The 23796-nt window shown below is 38.9% G+C and overlaps 1 protein-coding gene across 3 annotated transcripts in view; it reads left to right on the top strand.

The window, feature by feature from the left end:
* Positions 1–11146: 11146 nt before the first annotated feature.
* LOC310896686 (uncharacterized protein) overlaps positions 11147–23796 on the top strand; it is a 29342-nt gene continuing 16692 nt past the window's right edge. For all 3 annotated transcript variants that reach the window (XR_014581747.1, XM_083829260.1, XM_083829261.1), the window contains exon 1: positions 11147–13244. Coding sequence is in view for 2 of the 3 variants with exons in the window: in XM_083829260.1 (XP_083685386.1) it covers positions 13049–13244 (196 nt within the window). In the remaining variant the exon portion in view is untranslated. The remainder of the gene's footprint in view (positions 13245–23796) is intronic.

The raw sequence follows: 23796 nt of genomic DNA, 5'->3' as shown, positions 1-23796 counted from the left end.
TTTTCTCTCAATTCATAATTATTTAATAGTTTCTGTATTGCTTAAGTCAGTTATAACATCTTTCCATCTTCAGAACCATTAGCTGTTCTGATAGTAGATCTTTTTAGACTTTAAGTTTTGCTTATGCAAGGATGAAAAAGCTGCCACTGTTATGAGAAATTATGATAAACTGTCTGTCTCTTCTGCAATTCACTGACAAATTTATACTTTGAAGTTTAGGATTTTTGTTTGCTGTCAGATGAAGTCCTAGACCTTCAAAGCCCTAAGTATCCTTCATAGCACATTCTAGTTATTTGTTCTCTCTGAATTATCTGGACTACATGTTTTTTGTTTGTTTGTTGGTTTGTTTGTTTTTGTTTTGTTTTGTTTTATTTCTAATATTTTCCACAAGTTTGTAAGTCATTTACCTTCTGGTACTGACTTTTCTTTCAAAGAATATCTAGGATACATAGAATTTAAAGAAGACACAATAAACATCTAGTCTTATTTTAGATATGAAACTATACTGAATAATTTTCAGAGACTGAATTTCATAAAGCACAGTAGCCAGGATAAAGCAATTCTGCCTTCACAGTGAACATCAGTCAGTGTCTCGCTTAAATTTACAGAGTTTCATGTAGATGAGCATCACAACTCATCATCTCCCATATCATAAGGTTCTCACTGCATGTCATAATGTTAAAAAGTTGTAATGACAGTTGTTAGCCTCCCTGATGATAAACACAACTTTGAAAGTTGAAAGATTGGTGTTGCTTTTCATTTCTTGCTAATGAGTTGTTCTCTCTTCCAATACATTAATGATGATAATAATAATAATAATAATAATAATAATAATAATGAAATGTAGGTATTTTCTTCTGATTTTCATGAAGATAATACTAGGTCACTACCACCTTGTATTTTTTCAAGTCATAACACCTACATTCTCACATTTACACTGAAATTCACACTGCTTGTAGGGCTGCACCCACACAAGAAAGAAAACAAATTTAAGCAAGCAGCAGGTGCAATACATGATGCTTACTCTTAAGTCTTAGCTACTTTTGAGAGAAAAGCTTATTCAACATCCCCACACTGGTGAAACAGAAAGCAGCAAATACATATTAGTCTTCTTTGCTCAACATATATTGTTCTTTCACATACCTTGAAATGGAAAGTATAAACAATTTTATTAATGGCCTGAAAGATTTTCTAGTTTTCTTGCTGCTTCATAAGGTATCACTGGATCTTCTTCTAAAATGATATTTTGTAGCTCTTTATAGGAGATGCTCGTTGATGACTCAAAACAAATACGGGCTCCAAGAAGAAAAATACATTTGAAAGTTAACCCAGACTCTCTCTCTGTTGGACTAATGCACCATTATTTCAATTCTATGTTAAAATCAGTAGCATTGGTATACATATTTAGAGCAACAACATTGGATCTTTAACAGAAATGTAAACTTGCTTGCCTTTTTTCCTTAGCCTCACTACCTCTGAAGACAACTGGTTCTACACCTGAACCTTTGAATTCAGTTTAGCAATCTCATATCATGGCAATTAGTCCAAAAGCAGCAGCTGCCAAATGACAGTTCCTTGGCAGCAATAAACTCTTATTTATTGGTTACTGCTACACAGTTAGCAATATGTGTCTGTCATCTTTCTGTTTTCTTGTACAGAATCAGCACTAAAAGAATACTTTGATACAGAATACCAATATGTGCATTTTTCTTTTGCATTATAAATTAGAAAAGGAAATCAAATTATCGCTAAATCAATGTTGTCTGGTAAGTTCTCAGTTCTCAGCTAGCTTAAACACATTTTTCCACACAAGTCTGAGTCCTACATCTAGGCAGAAAAAAAAAATGAAAACTGGTTACTTTCCTTTGGTTAAGTAGGTTAGTTTAACTGATATTAATGATACTTCTGAAAACAATGATAAATTATTTAATTTGAAAAGAGGTTTTGTACACTTTATCCTGATTTCAATGTAAGCATTAAGATTGTATCTTTTCAAGCCTGATGCAACCTGATGTGATTGATTTTTTTTTCTAAATATACTGTGGTTTTTTTGCCCTTCCAAAATTTTAAACTGTTACATATTTGGATCTCTTTTTATCTTTGCCATGTAAAACCCCTACAACAAGAACTGTCAATATCCACAGTAGTCAGTGAAAATAAATGACAACAACTAAACACACATTAAAAAAAAAAAAAAGACTATGTAAACATTCAAAAATGTTTTAATAATTATTGTCTTTTTACATTAGTAGAAAACTTTCCACATCAGAATAATACAAGGCAAAACTTTCTTTATCCTTAAAAAATCATAGGTAATGGGCCAGAATCTCAGTAACTTCATTTTTATTTTTTTTCCTCTGTGTTGTTGCATATTCAAGAATGTATATTTTCAAAATATTTTGCTTTAAAAATGCTAAAAAAAGTTAAATAAATGGAGAGGCATTTATAGCCATCTAACTATATTTCCCCTGCTGGCTTGCTGTAGCAACACCTGTAGCAGTTTTAACAATCTTTCATGGCATAACTGTGCTGCTTTTAAAACACCGTCTTGAGGAGAAATATAAATTATAGGCATATGATTATGATGATTGTTTCAAAATGTTGATTCCTATTTTAAGGTAGACATACCAAAATTCCCAGTCACAAAGAATGTACTATGACATGTAAAGTTGTTCTTCTCATTATCTTCATTGGTAAGGGGAAAAAGATAAGTACTCTGCGTTGAAACTTCCTAGCTTTAATATCACTTACCTTGTTTTATGTCCCAATTTTATAGATTAAAAGATCCTGGTCCTATCTCCATCTATTATTCTGTCTAAAGAGATCAACATTCTGAACTGCTGAATCTTGTCTCTTCTGAACACAGGCAATCTTTGCCTACAGCAAATGGTGTTCCCACACTGATTGAGTTAATTCAGTTCAAGGACTGCAGCATGCTTTAGGCTCATTTCACAAGTCTTCAGTCACCACAGCAGGCAACATGCAATTGTGCTTTAAAATTCATCTCTCAAGCATGTGTCATTTCCCGTTGCTTTTTTAATCAATGTGCTACCAGAAGTTAAAATGTCTGCATGTTATCTCATGAATAGCCTTTCTGTTCTGCAATATCACATGGGTAGTGTATTTTATTATGCAAACTCTATAACTTGTGCTTGACAGATTGTCTTACTGATTAATGGTACTGAATCTGGTCACTCTCATATCCTGTACTTAAAAACCCAGACTATCAACATTAATGTGCCTGGGGGAAATAAAATAAAAATAATAATAATATATACACATGTATATATATATATATATAGGTTAAAAGGGCTAATTCTGATGAGAAGATATGGCCTTAAACATTTAAACACAAAATATCCAAATCTTTCCTTATAGAAAGGAAACAATTCAAGGAGAAAAATACAGGTTTTCTCTTCCGAAGCCTGCATAAGAGAAGCCACTGGATACAGATTTAAAATTGTTAATACACAGTGCAATTGAACATGTAACTTTACATGACTTCTTTGTTTTATAAATTAACAGAAAAAGTCGTTGTTCCAAAGAAAAGAGGAAGAAAAGGAAGAGCTATAGCAGATGAATACCACAACATCTGAATAAAATACAGAAATCCATCCTTTTTATTTCAATGCCATTTACACTCGCATTAAGAATTTTTAGAAATATACATCAGGGACAAGTTAATTCTAAAAACTGATGCAGGTTTCTTCTTTAAAATATGCAGAATATAAACAGTAATGGAAGAATATTCTTTTTATCATTATTATTATTTTTTTTATAGTCTTAAGGGTATACTCAGAACTTACAAATCATAACAAGATAGTTTCCACTGTTATAGTAGATCAATATATTAAAAAAACATCTTTCAAAATATGCTAAATTAGATTAGTAGTTCTCTGTTGTTTTAAAAGAATGGATTGAAAGTCATTCTTAGACATCAATGGCAGTCAACAATAGAGAGTGTAGACTACTCCGTAAGCTCCAAGGAACGGGCACCGGAAAAATGGCAAACTCAAGTAACATGACATGGATGTTGAACAAAATCACGGGAAGGATGATATGGTATACAGATCTATCTGGAATTAAGCTTTAGAAGTACTACTAATGTCAAAATAATAGGATAAATAGGCTTGCCAAACATACTTGGCCTTCTTATTTAAGGAGATTATAAATTTGATTGACAATTGGATTTATCATCCAAGACTTGTTTCCTTTCATATATGTGAGGCACTTTGTTTGAGACTAAGTTAGATATTCTATTAAAGAGAAGGTCAGAATAGATTATTAGGAAGGTGTTTAAAAATAGTTTTATAGTCTTGAAATAAATGTAAAAATTCCATGTTTAGTCAAATCTTTTTTTTTTTTTAGATAAAAACTATAACACATCCCTACAAGTCTTATTTTGCTTAGACCTATTCTCAATCCGTCACTGTCTATTATGCTCAACATTGTTTTTCTTAACATCCTTGTAACAATAACCTGCTTTCAGTTCTTCATTGATTTTTAAAGTTTAAATAACTAATATAAATACATGCCAGCATAAAGTATCAATAGCATAATTTCTAACTATACAGTAATAGAAATTTACCTAAAAATAATTTTGTCCTGTAGACTCCTCATTTGGTGTTTGCACTGTAGATGACTTCACAGTGATGTACTTCAAAAAGAAATATAGATCACACACAACATAAAGTTTGGAGGAAAACAGAACAAAAAAATTATTTCAGGAATATTTACTTCTCATTTCAGGAAATGTATATCTCAAGTCTGCAAATGAAATGAAATGAAAATGAAAATAAAATAATAAAATAAAATAAGATTAAAATAAATAAAATAAAATAAAATAAAATAAAATAAAATAAAATAAAATAAATAAAACTAAAATAAAATAAATAAAATAAAATAAAATAAAATAAAATAATAAAATAAAATAAAATAAATAAAATAAAATAAATAAAATAAAATAAAATAAAATAAATAAAATAAAATAAAATAATAACATAACATAGCATAGCATAGCTGTCCTGTTTCCAGTTAGGACAGAGTTAATTTTCCTCCTAGTAGCTGGTAGGGTGCTATGTTTTGGATTAGGATGAGAAGAGCGCTGATAACATGCTGATGTTTTAATTGTTGCAGAGCAGTGCTTACACCAAGCCAAGGACTTTTCATCTTCTCGTTCTGTTCTGCCAGCGAGCAGGCAAGGGGTGCAGCAGGAGCTGGGAGGGGACAGACCCAGGACAGCTGACCCAAACTGGCCAAAGGGGTATTCCATACCATCTCACGTCATGCTAAACAATATATAGGGGTGGCTGGCTGGGGTGGGGGGCCGGCTGCTCGGGGATAGGCTGGGCATCGGTCAGCGGGTGGTGAGCAATTGCATTGTGCATCACTTGTTTCTTACACATTATTATTATTAATACTATTATCATTATTATTATTATTATTATTGTTATTATTATTATTTTCCTGTCTTAATAAACTGTCTTTATCTCAACTCACAGGCTTCACTTTCCCGTTTCTCTCCCCCCCTCCCAGAGAGGGAGGGGGGAGGGTGAGCGAACGGCTGTGTGGTGTTTAGCTGCCAGCCGGGTTAAACCACAACAGTCCTTTGTGGCGCCCAACGTGGGGCACGAAGGGTTGAGATATCGACAGATTTGCCCAGAGTGTGTTAAACTAAAATTGGTATAAGTATTGGACCTGCTTAATAGTTGCTAGTCACAATGTTGATTGCCTTATCTCAAGTCTGCTGTGCCTGTTTTCCAAATTGAGTTTTATAGCACGTTACTTTCTGTATGTGCTCCCTGTCGCGCCGTTTATCCTTTCTGGGCCCTGGTTTAAGATTGTTATGGTACTGTGCGGTGTAACAATGGCTTATGAAATGATGAGATTTCTGTTCATGACTCTAACCTGGTATTTGTACTCAGCACTGTCGTCGACTCTATACTTTGGAAACCATATCTCGGAAACTATTAGCAATTACACCTATTGCCTTTTTTCATCAGGGAGCCAGTCTGTGGAGGGGATGGGGAAGATATTTTTTCCTGCCTGTTCACACTCCCTTTCTCCTTACCACCCTCTTATCCCCCGAGCTAGTTACAGTAGTTCTCCAAGATGCTTAATATCCTTGGGATACTCAGACCAGCATGTTCTTGTTGTTATGTCTCCTGAATACGCTTCAGGTTTTGTTTAAGGTTAAACAACTACTTAGGAATCTCATCCGGAGATCTGTCTTGAGGCGGGATAGTTGCGAGTGGCAGGGAGTGTGGGAGGATATGGGCAGGTTTCTAGAGCAGTGGTCACCTCCAGTGTTTTGGACATTCACCCCTGAACAACTGCAAAATCTTAAAAAGCTGGTAGAATGCTTGAAAAAAAAGGTGTCATGACTCTAGCAGTTCCAAAGTGACACAAATCACTGTAGCGTGCTGGGGTCTGGCTTGTGCCTATCGAGCTGCAATTGATGCTACTAGCAACCTAGCTCCAGCTCCTGCAGCCGCTCCCACTCCTGCAGCCATTCCAGTTCCAGCTCCTGCAGCCGCTCCAGCTCCAGCTCCTGCAGCCGCTCCAGCTCCTGCAGCAGCTCCAGCTCCTGTGTCTGGGTCAGAGAAACGAGCTGTAGCAGTGCAAGTTGACCCCGCAGAGGGTATTCCAACCCCTGTGGCAGACCCTGTGTCTGGGTCAGAGAAACGAGCTGTAGCAGTGCAAGTTGCCCCTGTAGACAAGGTGAAAAAATGGTATAGAGGCTCAGGTCGTCTAGAACGCAGACAGTCTTCTGCTAGGTCTAGGTATAGAGAAGATGAGGCTGGGCCATCAAATGTGCAGGAGGATGAAGATGAGGATGAGGATGTCAAAAAATCAACAGTAACTACCCGAACCCTATACCAGCGTGAGCTACGAGATGTGCGAAAAGATTTTGGTCGCTGTATAGGTGAGCAGCTTGTCACCTGGCTGCTCCGGTGCTGGGACACCGGAGCCAATTGTGTGGAATTAGAGGTCAGGGAAGCCAGGCGGCTGGGATCCCTTGCTAGAGACGCAGGCATTGACAAAGCAATTGGAGATGGAGCACAATCTCAGAGCCTCTGGAGGCGTCTCTTGTCAGCTGTGAAGGAAAGGTATCCCTTCAAGGAAGAACTTGTATGTCTACCAGGCAAGTGGACAACCATGGAGAAGGGAATTCAGTACCTGAGGGAATTAGCCGTACGGGAAGTAATTTATAAGGACCTAGACGACGCACAAATATCCGCAGATCCAGATGCAGTCCAGTGTACACAACCCATGTGGCGGAAGTTTGTACAGAGTGCACCATCATCATATGCCAGCTCATTGGCAATAATAGCCTGGAAAGAGGATGAGGAACCCACAGTGGATGAATTGGCTAAACAACTCCGTCAGTACGAAGAAAGTCTCTCCTCTTCCCTACAGGCCTGTGTCTCAGCTGTGGAGAAACTCTCTGAAGAGTTCCGCCAACTTAAAGAGAATTTATCTTCCTCCCAACCTGTACAAACCAGTGTCTCAGCTATTAGGGGTAAACATTCATCTGTGCAAGGAAGACAATATGGTGGGCACACACCCCGCGCCACCCTGTGGTTTTACCTACATGACCATGGAGAGGACATGAGAAAATGGGAAAATGGGAAATTCTACTGCGACCCTAGAGGCACGGGTACGTGACTTGCAAAAGAAAACAATTGGGAAAAAGGGGTTCTCTGAAAAGTTTGCTGCTCCAACTTCCAGCAGCCAGTCCTTTAAACACAGAAACGAAGATTCTGACCAGGACTAGAGGGGCCCTGCCTCCAGCCAGGGGGAGGAAAGGGACAATCGAGTTTATTGGACTGTGTGGATTCGATGGCCTGGCACGTCAGACGCACAGAAGTATAAGGCTTTAGTAGACACCTGTGCACAATGTACTCTAATGCCATCAAGCTATAAAGGGCCAGAGCCCATCTGTATTTATGGTGTGACAGGGGGATCCCAGCAGTTAACTGTATTGGAGGCTGAAGTGAGTCTAACCGGAAATTAGTGGCAAAAGCACCGTATTGTGACTGGCCTGGATGCTCCGTGCATCCTTGGCATAGACTATCTTAGAAGAGGATATTTCAAGGACCCAGAAGGGTTCCGCTGGGCTTTTGGCATAGCTGCCTTAGAGACAGAGGACATTAAACAGTTGTCTACCTTGCCTGGTCTCTCAGAGGACCCTTCTGTTGTGGGGTTGCTGAGGGTTGAAGAACAGCAAGTGCCAATCGCTACCACAACTGTGCACCGGCGGAAATATCGCACCAACCGAGACTCCCTGAGTCCCATCCATAAGCTAATTCGTCAACTGGAGAGCCAAGGAGTGATCAGCAAGACTCATTCACCTTTTAATAGTCCCATATGGCCAGTGCGAAAGTCTAATGGTGAGTGGAGACTAACAGTGGACTATCGTGGCCTGAACGAAGTCACGCCACCACTGAGTGCTGCAGTGCCGGACATGCTAGCACTCCAGTATGAACTGGAATCAAAGGCAGCCAAGTGTTATGCCACAATTGATATCGCTAATGCATTTTTCTCCATCCCTCTAGCAGCACAGTGCAGGCCACAGTTTGCTTTCACTTGGAGGGGAGTCCAATATACTTGGAATCGGCTGCCCCAGGGGTGGAAACACAGCCCTACCATTTGCCATGGACTGATCCAGTCTGCGCTGGAGCAGGGGGAAGCTCCTGAACACCTGCAGTACATCGATGACATCATTGTGTGGGGTGACACTGCAAAGGAAGTTTTCGAGAAAGGGAAGAAAATAGTCCAAATCCTTCTGAAGGCCGGTTTTGCCATAAAACAAAATAAAGGACCTGCATGAGAGATCCAGTTTTTAGGAATAAAATGGCAAGATGGATGTCTTCAAATCTCAATGGATGTGATCAACAAAATAACAGCTATGTCTCCACCAACTAGCAAAAAAGAAACACAAACTTTCCTAGGTGTCGTGGGGTTTTGGAGAATACATATTCCAAATTACAGTCTGATTGTAAACCCGCTCTACCAAGTAACCTGTAAGAAGAATGCTTTTGAATGGGGCCCTGAGCAACGCAAGCCTTTGAACAAATTAAGCAGGAAATAGTTCATGCAGTAGCCCTCGGGCCAGTCCGAACAGGACCAGATGTAAAGAATGTGCTCTACACTGCAGCCAGGGAGAATGGTCCCACCTGGAGCCTCTGGCAGAAAGAACCTGGGGAAACTCGAGGTCGACCCCTGGGGTTTTGGAGTCGGGGATACAGAGGATCTGAGGCCCGCTATACTCCAACCGAAAAGGAGATATTGGCAGCATATGAAGGAGTTCGATTTGCTTCGGAAGTGGTCGGTACTGAAGCGCAGCTCCTCCTGGCACCCCGACTGCCGGTACTAGGCTGGATGTTCAAAGGAAGGATCCCCTCTATACATCATGCAACTGATGCTACATGGAGCAAGTGGGTTGCACTGATTACTCAGCAGGCTCGAATAGGAAACTCCAGTCGCCCAGGAATCTTGGAAGTGATTATGGACTGGCCAGAAGGCAAATACTTTGGGATATCATCAGAGGAGGAGGTGGTCCGTGCTGAAGAAGACCCACTGTACAACAAGCTACCAGAAAATGAGAAGAAATATGCCCTGTTCACTGATGGGTCCTGTCATATTGTGGGAAAGCATCGGAGATGGAAAGCTGCTGTATGGAGTCCTACACGACGAGTTGCAGAAACTGCTGAGGGAGAAGGTGAATCGAGTCAGTTTGCAGAAGTGAAAGCCATTCAGCTGGCTTTAGATATTGCTGAACGAGAAAAGTGGCCAGTTCTCTATCTCTATACTGATTCATGGATGGTAGCAAATGCCCTGTGGGGGTGGTTACAGCAATGGAAGCAGAACAACTGGGAGCGCAGGGGCAAACCCATCTGGGCTGCTGCATTGTGGCAAGATATTACTGCCCGGGTAGAGAACCTGATTGTAAAGGTACGCCATGTAGATGCGCATGTGCCCAAGAATCGGGCTACTGAAGAACATCAACACAACCAGCAGGTAGATCAGGCTGTTAAGATTGAAATGGCTCAGGTGGACCTGGACTGGCAACATAAAGGTGAATTATTTATAGCCCGATGGGCCCATGACACCTCAGGCCATCAAGGTAGAGATGCAACATACAGATGGGCTCGTGATCGAGGGGTGGACCTGACCATGGACACTATAGCACAGGTTATTCATGACATGTGAAACATGTGCTGCAATCAAGGAAGCCAAATGGTCAAAGCCTCTTTGGTATGGAGGACGATGGCTGAAATATAAATATGGAGAGGCCTGGCAAATTGATTATATCACACTCCCTCAAACCCACAATGGCAAGCGCCACATACTTACAATGGTGGAAGCAACCACCGGATGGCTGGAAACATATCCTGTGCCCCATGCCACCGCCCGGAACACTATCCTGGGCCTTGAAAAGCAAGTCCTATGGCGACATGGCACCCCAGAGAGAACTGAGTCAGACAATGGGACTCGTTTCTGAAACAACCTTATAGACACTTGGGCCAAAGAACATGGTATTGAGTGGGTGTATCACATCCCCTATCATGCACCAGCCTCTGGGAAAGTTGAACGATACAATGGACTGTTGAAGACTACACTGAAAGCAATGGGTGCTGGGACATTCAAAAATTGGGATACACATTTGGCAAAGGCCACCTGGTTAGTCAATACCAGGGGATCTGCCAACCGAGCTGGACCTGCCCAATCAAACCTGTTACGCACTGTAGAAGGGGATAAAGTTCCTGTAGTGCACGTAAGAAACATGCTGGGTAAGACAGTCTGGGCTACTCCTGCCTCAGGAGAAGGCAAAAAAAGGACTGACAAAAGGACTGACAAAAGGACTGAAAAAAAGGACTGACAAAGGACAGACAAAGGACTGTTGTGGTTTAACCCGGCTGGCAGCTAAACACCACACAGCCGTTCGCTCACCCTCCCCCCTCCCTCTCTGGGATGGGGGAGAGAAACGGGAAAGTGAAGCCTGTGAGTTGAGATAAAGACAGTTTATTAAGACAGGAAAATAATAACAATAATAATAATAATAATAACAACAATAACAATAGCATTAATAATAATAATGTGTACGAAACAAGTGATGCACAATGCAATTGCTCACCACCCGCTGACCGATGCCCAGCCTATCCCCGAGCAGCCGGTCCCCCACCCCGGCCAGCCACCCCTATATATTGTTTAGCATGACGTCAGATGGTATGGAATATCCCTTTGGCCAGTTTGGGTCAGCTGTCCCGGGTCTGTCCCCTCCCAGCTCCTGCTGCACCCCTAGCCTGCTCGCTGGCAGAACAGAACGAGAAGATGAAAAGTCCTTGGCTTGGTGTAAGCACTGCTCTGCAACAATTAAAACATCAGCATGTTATCAGCGTTCTTCTCGTCCTAATCCAAAACATAGCACCCTACCAGCTACTAGGAGGAAAATTAACTCTGTCCTAACTGGAACCAGGACAACAGCATAGCATAGAGTAGCATAGCATAGCATAGCATAACATAACATAACATAATATAATAAATAAAAGTCACCATGAAAGCCAAAGCCCAAGAACAACTTCAACATGGTAACCCAGCTCTTGGCTGTGTTTAACCTAAGAAGGGATGTTTAACCTAAGAAGGGATGACTTTTATTAGTTTAGTAAAACTGTGATATGTTTTAGCTACTTTACTTCTACACATTATACAAATAAAGAACTGCACAAATCTACTCACTCAGAACTCTTAGTATGTGCCACATACTATTAAATATTATCTATGAAGCTAAGATTGGCAGCATCAATGATTATTGTCTACTAAAATAGACAGAATAAGCATTATAAAACAATGAAACTAATTTCCCTTACTTAAGGTTTCTCTACCTACAGGAATTAAACTACGCAATATTTATCTGAATCTATATTTCCAGTACACTCTATATCTCATTAATGACATGTTGTACAATGCTTTTTAAAGCAATTTTGAGAGGTTGTACACATTGGTTACTATATTCAATGTAACAGAACACTGCACAAAACTGTTTAAAGAGCCTAATAGTAGTAAAAGAGAGATTATGTATGTTCCATTTCCTTAAATCTCATGCCATACTGCTGAGTGTGACATGGTCAGAATGAGAAAATAATCTCCTTGTAGTAAATAGCAATAACAAAAGAACCTGAAATGGTAAGGTAACATCTACAGAGCCCCAGAGTTCCATGACAACACTCTCTGATATTACTGAAGCAAAATTTGAATGTTAGTCATAATATTAACAGAAGTGGTTAGGAAAGGAAGATCTGTGCCAGAGAATTTCAAAATATTTTTGTGAGCCTACACGAACAAAAAGACCTACTGACAGATGGTCAGGTGTCCGCTATCTGGAAAAGATTAACATTGGAAATATATCTACAAAAAATTAGACTCATATGCATCCTTAAGGCTTACCAGAAGATGAACTGATAGAAGTTCTAAATTTTGTTTCTAACCTCTCCTCATACAAAAAAAAAAAAAAAAAAACTTATAAAAATCCTCAAATTAAATAAATAAATAAATAAATAAATCTATTTCTATTTGGGATTCAATGTCATAGTAGTTTGCCTTGTACACACATCTAACTGCAGGTTTAAATTCCTAAAAGGAATGCTTTTACATCATTTTAAACTTTTACAGGAAACTTTAACCCTGGTTATATAAAGCTTCTAGTTCCTTGTCTTTCTACTAAGGAAACTGTAGTGGGTTTACATGGCAAGGTTTTGGTAGCAAGGGGCCGTAGGGTGGCTTCTGTGAGAAGGATCTAGAAGCTGCCCCATGTTTGGTAAGGGCCCCACTGCTGACCAGAGCTGAGCCAATAAGTGATGTTGTTTTGTGCCTCTCTAAGAGCATATTTAAGACAGGGAAAAAAAAAAAACGCTGTGACACACAGCAGCTGGGAGAGTGAGAGGAGTGAGGAACAGCCTTGCAGGCGCCAAGGTCAGTGAAGAAGGAGGGGGAGAGGTGCTCCAGGCGCCGGAGCAGAAGTCCCCTGCGGCCTGTGGTGAGGACCATGGTGAAGCAGGCTGTCCCCCTGCAGCCCATGGAGTACCACGGTGGAGCAGGGTTCCACGCTGCAGCCCGTGGAGGAGACCATGGTGGAGCAGGTGGACCTGCACCGACGGAGACTGTGGCCTGTGGAAGGCCCCTGCCAGAGCAGATTCCGGGCCGGACCTGTAGCCCATGGAGAGGAGCCCACGCAGGAACAGGTGACCTGGCAGGAGCTGCCACCCGTGGGGGATCCAGGTTGGAGCAGTTTGCTCCTGAGGGATGGATCCCATGGTACCGACCCATATCTGGAGCAGTTCTTAAAGAGCTGCTGCCTGTGGGCAGCCCACACTCAGATCAGTTCGGCAAGGACTGCATCCCATGGGAGGGACCCCACAGCACAGGGGATGAGAGTAACCGAGAAGCAGCGGCAGCGGCGAAGTGCTATAGACTGACCATAACCCCCATTTCCCCATTCCCCTGTGCCGCTCGGGGGGAGGAGGTGGAAGAGGGTGGATGGGGGGGAAGGTGTTTTTGGTTTCTTTCCTTTGTTCCTCACTTCTGTAGCTTGTTAGTAATAAGCAATAAGTCTTACTATCTCCCTATGCTGAGTCTGTTTTGCCCGTCATGATAATTACTGTGCGATCTCCTCGTCCTTATCTCAAGCCCTGAGCCCTTTTCATCATATCTTCTCCCCGTTCCTCTTTCAGGAGGGGAAGTGAGAGAGCAGTTATGGTGGAGCTTGGCCGCCCACCCAAGTAAAACCACCACAAAGACATATTAGAATATTAGCCCTTGATGTATTCCAGCTCCTAATGCACTGTAGCTTTGTGTATGGCACAAACTGTGATAAGACTGATATTTTGCACTAATCCATAACACTATCTAATGGGGTAGCATCCAAAGTGTTCCATATGCTGGAGTCTAACATCAGAATTGTTCTGGAAATCTGATGTCGCACAACTTCAAAAGTAAACCAGACTGGAAATGTTCATTCATAACAACCAGTTTAGAAAGTATATATATTTATATATATACTATATTATATATATATATTAACATTATATGCAACAAAAGCTCTTTTAAGTGAAGATTGAAAATATTAGGTAGGGCAGATGACACAATAGAATTGAATAAACTTCAACTGTCTCTTTCTAGGTAAAGCTGAAGTGTGTTAGCTAACAAAATTTCACTTTGAGATTTAACATAGCCTCCAGTCAATAAAATAATTAAGGCTTATCTAACACAATCAGTTTGTAACTATTTAACAATTAAATTCCTAAACACTTAAATTCATGAATGCTGAATGAGTTTCAGCATTGCAACTTTTAGTACTTTCCAGTTGTTGAATCTCAAACTCAAATTTAACTAGTTATGTTATAAAACAAACTAAAATTCACTGTAAGAAAGCTGGAAAATTTGAGCTTCAGCCACTCATGATACATGTAGATATATCATGCTAATTTGACTGATGCTGTCCAGCCCGTCTGCTTATAGATCATCTTCAGCTCAGATAGAATTGACAGGATGCGACAGGGGTCTCAATTACCACTTATTACCACCAGCTCGTCAATGTACCTGAAATTACAGTGTGATGGCAGCACAATTCTTTGACCAGGAAGACAGCCTGTATATCAGAGCAAAAGTGGAAAACAGATCTGTCTACACCAGCTTGTCATCAAATAACTTAATCCTTTCTGTGAAGCCAACCTGACTGAAGGATTTTGCCTTCATCACAAAATGCCAAGATCCTAAGTCCCACCCTTAGGACAAGATACAAACCGTAATTACAAATTTCTCACAAGTATTTCTGCTGAACCGTATTAGCTTGATAACTATATATTTTAGTTTTCATGTTTGTTATTTTTGTTTGTTTGTTTAAAACTTTTTAGTTTGATGGAATTTGTAATCTCCTGCCTAAGTGATTAATTACATCATATTTAATTTGATTTTATTTTTATTACACTTCATAGCATTTGTAAAAAGCACGGTAATGAACTGGGGACAGATGCAGAGACAGCACCCAAGAAAATCAGCAGTTCCATCTTAGAGGTGGCATTGCTATTTATTCTGCTCTCTAGTTCTCACATTTAAGAGCCTGTAGCACTGTCAGTTATTAAAATTTGCATTTCCAATATTAGATGAATGACCAAATGGAGACAAAACAGGAATTACAAAAGACTATATTTGAGAATGACCAAATGACCATTTGTGGTATGGCTATCATTTAGTATGGATGGTTGTTAGCTTATCTTGCTAACATTTTAGGAAATATAGGAAAGACCCACATTCCTTCTAGATCCTGTACACACAATAACTTAACATTAAGCAAATCTGAGTCTGCAAAAATGTGGGCAGAGGTAAAACCTTGAAGTTTTGCTAGAATCGTGACCCTGTGTCAGTTTGTATCCATATCACATGTTAGTCAAAATTCTGCTACCGTATTTTCAAAGACAAGGAAATAAACATGGCTTTCAATTCTGACAAGCAGTTTACTAGGTGTCAATATTAACACGTAATATTTTATTTCCTTTGTAGTATCTTTATTTCTAATAGAAACAGAGGCATCGTGTGAATTTCTTGAATTAGATTCATGGGTCCTAATCTAAAGGTTGGGACCTATAACAACTATGACATCTGGGGAACAGCAAAAGAAGTTACACAGTGAATAATACATTTTAAGCAACTATTTTAAAAGTATGACAGCTTCTTTTGTTTTACTTGGATACACAAGAGAAGATTAGAAAGTTATTGTTTTCCAGAAAAATTCTGGTTCAGGCTTTTTTTTTCAGAAAATTAGGAAAATTAAGATTGTGAAAATCTCAAAGCACTGGAACATATTTATGGCTTTGTGAGGGAAATTATTAATATATTTTTTATAATTGTATCAAGAACTTATCATGATAGCCTACCTACATAAGCAACCCAGTCTTCTACAGGACCCTCTTTTTTTTTTTTTTCCTGAAGCACATCAGATGTAAAGAAAAGGCAAATAAATGGCAACATTAATATTCTTGACATGCTCCAATAGTGTGATGCTGAATGCCATAAAGGAGGCTATAAATAAAAAAAATCATGAAGCAATAATATAAATGGAGGTCATGGGTGTTCTTTCCCCCTCCTTCACTGTTATTAGTGAAGCATTTAAGCATGTCCTTAGCTTTAGGTATGTGAATAGTCCCATCAAAGTTAATAGTACTATTCACATGTTTAAAATTAAACATTTGCATAAGTGCTTTGCAGGCTTAAAGGTTTTAACTGAAATGTTTTACCAAAACTGAGCCTATCGTATTTTTAAGAAGAGGAGCAGTGACACAAAAATATATTTCCAAGCCATATGTCTGCAGCCAACACAACCTGACATCTAGAAAATTGCAGGCAAAGTAGGCAGTCAGAGGTCATACTGGAAGTCTATTATTATAACCACAGAATGGCTTTTCTTTTCTTATCCTCTAGAAACTATCTAACTAGAAAAAGTTTACTCCTCAAGAAAAAGTGTTGGAAAGGAGGAACTGTAGATCTGCAACCCATTTACTTGAGAATGGTGTAGTGTAGTTCTCACGTAGTGTAGGGCAAGATCTGAAATGCTGTAGTTCAAAAAGCAGCCACAAAGGAAGACAGATTCCTATCTTTTTGGTGCCTCACTGACACTTTTCTAGACCCCTCAAAATCAACACTTACTGCTGTTGCAATACCTACTGCAACATCTATAAATTAAGAGCTTATTTGTGTAGTAGTCTCCTCCATTATTACAGCATTATTTATTGGAGCAAGAGGAGTAGATACCTGTTAAGGGATTACAGATGAGACATACATATTGCTTGTCTGAGTGACTAAGCATCTCAATTAATCATGGATTTAGTTAAGAAAATTTAAGTCTAATGAGCAAAGCTGAAGAGAACTGCCAAATTCATCCCACGTGTACATCTTCTTTTATCAGTCTTTCTGTGAGTTGTTTCAATTCTTGAAAAGTTGACTGAAATAACTTCTCTTGTTTATAATGATATTTTAGAAACTTATTTTCCAAAGCAACAGACGGATTGCTTTTAGTTTTGATGCAATCTAAATATCTGTTCATAGTACTCATCTTCTGTACAATTTCTTTAAACAAGGCATTTTTCTTGCAACATAATTATCATTTGAGCACTTTACCAAACATTTACATGAGTAAAAAAAAAAGGATATTACTATTAAACTAAATATTAAGAAACTCACTGGAAGACATACTACCACCAATTGCTTTTACTGTTGTAATATATTGAATGTTAAAGTTGTTGACCATTAGGTCTTTAATGGGTGACAAATTACATATCTCTTATGCATGCAGTTGCTGTTTATAGCCTGACCCAATAATATATTAGAAAATTATATAAATATAATTTAGCACCTAAAATATGCTGAATATACACACTTTAAAAAGCTAATCTGGATGGATTTACTTAAGAAAGTCATAACATACAAAAATATACATGTGGAAATAAATAATTTGGACCAAATCTTACTTCTGTTGACTCAGTCAGAAGACTACACAACTCTGGAGGAAAAAGAGGTATCCTGAGTTAAAGATTTTATCTCATTTCTAAGTCTTTTTCATGGGATATTGCCATATTGCAAATCACAATGCAGCTTATTAATTTTCCATGCTTATCCTAAACAATGTTAGGCTTACAACTCTAGTACGTCTCTCACATCCCACTCTTGGATTATTTGTGTATAGAACACACTGAAGTTTCAATTTTGTCATAGGACCATTATGGGCTCCAAGAAAAAGGCAATGTTGGAGGAACAGCTGGCAGCTGATTTTTGTTGTTGTTATTTGTTTGTTTGGGTTTTTGTTTTTTAAGATTTCTGTGATTTTGCAAATTTTCAAACTACATGGAAAGCTACCAAAGATATTAAAATATAGCAGATTCTCTAGGGCTCATTTAAGTCAGAAAAGTCCATTGACAACTGATCTGAAGAAGCTGAGGCACCACCTGCTAAGTTTAGAGATTCATGCTGTAGTAATTTTGGAAGTGTAAGCTTTACAAACTGTACTGAATAATTACTGTATTACCTTCAGTTTATTCAAAGACAGGGTAACTTGAGAAGATGTTACTTCTTATCATATTCTCAAGGATATATTATGTGTTATTTAATCAGCATTTTACGATTACAGTTGAGCAATTTTATGGGAGCTTAAATTTCTAGGCATGCTGTTCCAACTGAGTAGGAAAGATAAGGGAAAAGAGGTGATGTTTCTTATTTCCTTTCTACTACTGTGTGGACTTACTTAGAGACCAGTAACAAAAAAGAAAAAAAAAAAAAAAAAAAAAAGAGAGAGAAACATCAATTTTTCTGAGCAGTTTGAATAAGAATCTCTTTGGTTATAATAAATCCAAAATCTGCCTACAGTTTAACACTTAGAAACACTTCCAAACAACTCTGTATGCACATTAAAAAAGATTTCATCCAGATAAACAATACCCTTCTATTTCCTGTGCTTTACTAACTGGTATTCCACCATACCTACCTTTTTTCTTTTAATGATTTTATACAAGGCAATCATTTTTGGAGGGAAAAAAAAAAGGAAAAAAGAGACAGCGATAACAAAATATATATAGCCAAGTAGTATAGCATAATGGCAGCTGAAAGAAACAGTGAGAACACAACTATGTACTAATAGAGTGTCACTGTCTGTTGCTGCAGAATAGTATTAGTCTTCAGTTATTCTAATGTCACTGGTATCAGGCAGATCAGGCAAATTATATGAGTTTAGAATTCTTGCTAATTAACCTCCAAAGAACAATGAAAATGACAAAAATAGAACATTTAATAAGCAAGACCCATGGTGGTAATACATATTCTGTCATATCTCTCTGCTATCCTCTTTACCTCTCTTCTCATCTTCACCTGAAATCATGCCTCAAAAAATGTAAATATCAATAAATGATAAAATTCAAAAAGCAAAAGTGGGGAAAAAACAATTGTGTTTAGGAAAACATAGTATTTCATTGTAAGGAAAAAGAAAGGGAAGGAAAAAAAAAAGTTATGCATGCATTCGTGTACTTTTTCCAGAGTCATTTTTTTTTCCACTGTTAACTTTCCCATTTTTTCTGCATATGACTTCAGAAATATTATATTAGACAAATTCTTTTTCTATTTTCACAATATATCTTACACACATGTAAAATTCAAAGAAAATATACATTCTTTTGAATCTGTAATTTCACTGCCTTGGTAAACTGTAATTCTAAAACATCACCTTAAATTGACAGTTACTCGCTAGTATTTTATGTATGTGGGGAGTATGTCAAGAGAGAAGAAAAATCCAGGTAGCAATATTTTCATTGAAATGCAGTTATGTGCAGTTGCAATTATGTGATGAGGTTCACTAGAGGTAAAATAACATCAGTTTAACAGATTCCCATATATGTGCCTGAGGCTATCCTTCAAGGACATTTAATAGTTATTTAAAAAAAAGTGGAGGAAAGTTGTACTTTAAGTGTTTCTCTTTCCTTTTAATTTGAAATTCAAACAGTCCAGTACCCTGGAAATTAAAAGAAATGAAAACATAGTCTCTTCATTTTCATTAATATGTTGATTTCCACCTGGTTAGCTAGCTCTCTTTTTTTTAAATTCAGTTTTTAAAGGTGTTGACATTAGTGCTCACCAGACAGTTCTAATGAGAAATAATTCAACCTACTATGAGATAGTAAGGTTTCATATTTCCCTTTTCAGGAGTTCATAATGCCTGAAATGAAAATGAAAATATATTTTACCACAGATTCTCCTACCCTCACATTTGGCTATGGATGTATAGCTCAATGATATTCACATTCAGGGTGGCAGATTATCTTTTGTAAGTACAAGAAGACAAGGTGGAAATATTTCAACAAATTGTTATACTTGTAATGTAATTTATCAGACAATTATAAATGTCTGCTGCATATGGTGATGAAAGTAGCCACAATATGTTTCTGAATAAATTGTATAAAATATCTTTTGCTTCTCTTGATCAGATAACTAACCCAGTTGTAAAAAGGGAAAACTAGATGTGATTGAGATACTTTGATTTTGGAAAGGGCTAATTCATAGAGTATTTTTCACAATCTTTCTAAGGATGTATGATCTGACTAAAACTACCATAAGTCAGATGCACAACTGCTTCAATATCACAATATCACACACACCACGGCAGATAATTAAAGTGGGGTCTCCAAAGAGTCAGATTTATTCAATAATTTAATTAATGGCTTTGATAAGAGAGAGCAGCATATAATTCCAAAATGTGCATATCATAGTAACTGGTTAATAAATCACAAGTTGCACAATTCTATTGGGAAAAAAAAATATATATATATATATGTATTATATATATATATGAAGGAAACAAAAGGCAGTTATGCCATCTGATAAATTGTTAATGGAAGCTCAGCAGAAATACAGCTCAACAGAAGTACTGCATCTAGTTTGGGGCATTACATTTCAAGATTTTGGACAAGCTGGGTAATGTCTAATCAGTGACAAGAAATATAATTTCTTGAGAAGAGAGTAGCTGAAATAAAAAGGCTCATCAGATTTCAATGTGAGATGAAAGAGTAGGGGCATGATAATAGTTTTCCTGTATCAAAATAATCTAGAGACAGAACTGTGATTTTTTTCCATGTTCATGGAAAAAAATGAACATGGCTTGACTTGAGAGGAAATTTTTTTTTTTTTTTTTTTAATCTATATAGAATCATAGAATATCTGATTTGGAAGGGACCCACAAGGATCAGCAAGCCCAACCCAACTACTGGCTTCACACAAGATCACCAAATATATATATATATTTATATATCAGATCGCATGTCTGAGAGCATTGTCCAAATGCTTCTTCACCAGCAGGCTCGGTGATGTGACCACTTCCCTTGGGAACCTGTTTCAGTGCCCAACCACCCTCTTGGTAAAAAAACCTTTCCTGATATTCAGTCCAAACCTCCCCTGCTGAAGCTTCAAGCCATCCCCTTGGGTCTTATCGCTGCTCACCATAGAGAAAAGATCAGTGCCTGCCCCTCCGCTCACCCTTGTGAGGAAGTTACAGACCACCATGAGGCGTCTCCCCTCAGCCTCCTCTTCTCTAGGCAGAACAATCCAAGTGACTTCAGCTGCTCCACATACGTCTTCCCCTCCAGACCCTTTACCATCTCAGTTGCCCTTCTTTGGACAATCTCTAACGATTTTATATCTTTCTTATACTGTGGTGCCCAAAACTGCACACAGTACTCAAGGTGAGGCTGCACCAATGCAGAGTAGAGCAGGATAATCACTTCCCTTGACTGGCCAGCAATGCCATTCTTGATGCACCCCAGGGTACAGTTGGCCCCCCTGGCTGCCAAAGCACACTGCTGGCTCATGTTCACCTTGCTATCAGCCAAAACCACCAGATCCCTTTCTATGGGGCTGCTCTCCAGCATCTCATCCCCCTGGCTATATGTATAACCAGGGTTGCCCTTTCCCAGGTGCAGAATCTGGCATTTGCTCTTGTTAAACTTTATATTGTTAGTGATTGCCCAGGTCTCTAATTTGTCTCCCTGAAAGGCCTCACCACCCTCGACGGAGTCAACAGCTCCACCCAATTTGCTATCGTCTGTGAACTTGCTCAAGAAACCTTCAAGTCCTTCAGCTGAATCGTTTATGAAAACACTGAAGAGGACTGGTCCTAAAATGGAGCCCAGGGGAGCCCCACTACTGACAGGTTGCCAGCCTGATGTAACCCCTTTTTCAATAACCCTCTGGGCCCAACCCATCAGCCAATTGTTCACTCATCTTATTATGCTTTTGTCTAACTGTATTCTGTTCATTTTGTCCAGAAGGATACTGTGAGAGAAAGTACTGAAAGCCTTACTGAAATCCAGAAAGATTACATTGACTGTCTTCCTTTGGTCAACCAGCTGGATGATCTTGTGGAAGGAAACTAAGTTTGTTAGACATGACCTTCCCCTAGTGAACCCGTGTTGGCTCTGACCAAGGACTGCATTGTTCTTTACGTGTTTTTCAATAACTCCTAGACTAATCTTCTCCATAATTTTACCAGGCTAAAGTAAAACTGACAGGCCTGTAATTGCCAGGATATTCTTTCTAGACCTTCTTGAAAATTGGGACCACATTTGCCAGCTTCCAGTCAGCTGTGATCTCTCCAGATTCCCGGGACTGTTGAAAAATAATTGAGAGGTCCCTGCATTTTTTCTACAAGAAAAAATCAGAACACATATTAGAAAAATTTAAGGCTTTTTAGACAGTTCCAGATGTTAATGAGAGAGATTATACCTTCATAAAAGTTTATGAAAAAAGAGGTTAGATAAATACCTTCTAGAAAGGTCTAATTGTACTTGATACTAGTTCAGTGCACAGACATGGCTAAATTAGCTCTAATAGTCTCTTTTCTGGCTGTGATTTTCCTGACACTGTAACCCAATAACTATTAAATTATGAGAAAAAATGTTCATTAAATGAAGAAGGTGCTAAACAAAATACACAAAACACCAAAGTTCATAACATACAATCTGGGATGCTAATGATGCCTGCCAAAATTGGCCAATTTTTTACATCACATGCCCTGGTTTCATTTTCTTTTAATATCGCGAAACCTTAACTGATAGCATTTTCAATGCAAAGGATGATGTTTTACCAGATAAGCTAAAAGGGTTTTGTCTTTAGATGAAGGCTGGGTTTTTTTTTTCCATTCTGAAAATATTATCATATTATTGATTTTTTGTTTGTTCATTTGTTTTGTTTATTAGGGTTTTCTTGTTTGTTTATTTTTCTGTTTATGGAAATGTAGAGGACCCCCATTTCTGAAAAACAAATTTCTATAATGGATCCTGCCATGAGTTTTTTTATCAATTATAGCTCATTACTATTTCATGGTCAAACTGGTTTGGGTCTTAGCATCTACACTGAGAAAAACTAGCTTGTTTTTTCCTTGCCTTCAGTATCTTGACAAGTACACAACACTTTCCTCTTCTAGGCAATACAGTTAAAGAACACATCATTTGAATAAAAAGAATAGAGGTTACATGTGGAATACACTCAGAGCCTCCATAGCATCTGAGGATGACAGCTGAGAGGAGGCCATGCTGGAAATAGCTCCCCAGTCCAGTTCAAGACTCCCAGTACAAGAGAGACACAGAGCTACAGAGTACAACACAGGGCCACAAAGATGGTTAAGGGACTGCAGCCTCTCAGCTCTAAGGAAAAGCTGAGAGAGCTAGGAATGTACAGCCTGGAGAAGGGAAGAGGGATCTCATCAATGTCTGAATAATTGAAGGACAGGTGCAAATAGGGAAGAGCCAGGCTAATCTCAGTAGTGTCCAGTGACAGGACAAGAGGCAATGGGCACAAACTCTAACACAAGAGGTTTCCTCTGAATATCGGGAAACACTTTACTGTGCAGTTGACCAACAACTGTCACAGATTGTCCAGAGAGTTTGTGGTGTCTTCCTCTTTGGATATCTACAAAAGCCGTCTGGATATGGTCTTGGGCAATTGGCTCTATGTGGCCCCATTTGAGCAGGGGGGATGGACCAGATGACCAGCAGAGGTCCCTTCCAACTTCAGCCATTCAGTGATTCTCTGATTCTGTGAAAGACAATAGGGCTCAGATGCAGCCAAGAGTCTGGGCCCTGTAAGGAGTTGAGGAGGAGTCACAGGCAGTGTGGCTGTGGCAGGGAAAGCCAGAGCAATGTGCAGGATGAAGGTCACCCCAGGAAGACTCCGGGTTTGAGAGCAAGGGCTGGGGGAGCAGTGCCA

The sequence above is a fragment of the Anser anser genome, assembly GCF_964211835.1.
Source record: "Anser anser genome assembly, chromosome: 1".
Lineage (NCBI taxonomy): Eukaryota > Metazoa > Chordata > Aves > Anseriformes > Anatidae > Anser > Anser anser.
Note: the sequence above shows the minus strand (reverse complement) of the source record. Positions and strands in the feature narration are given on the sequence as shown.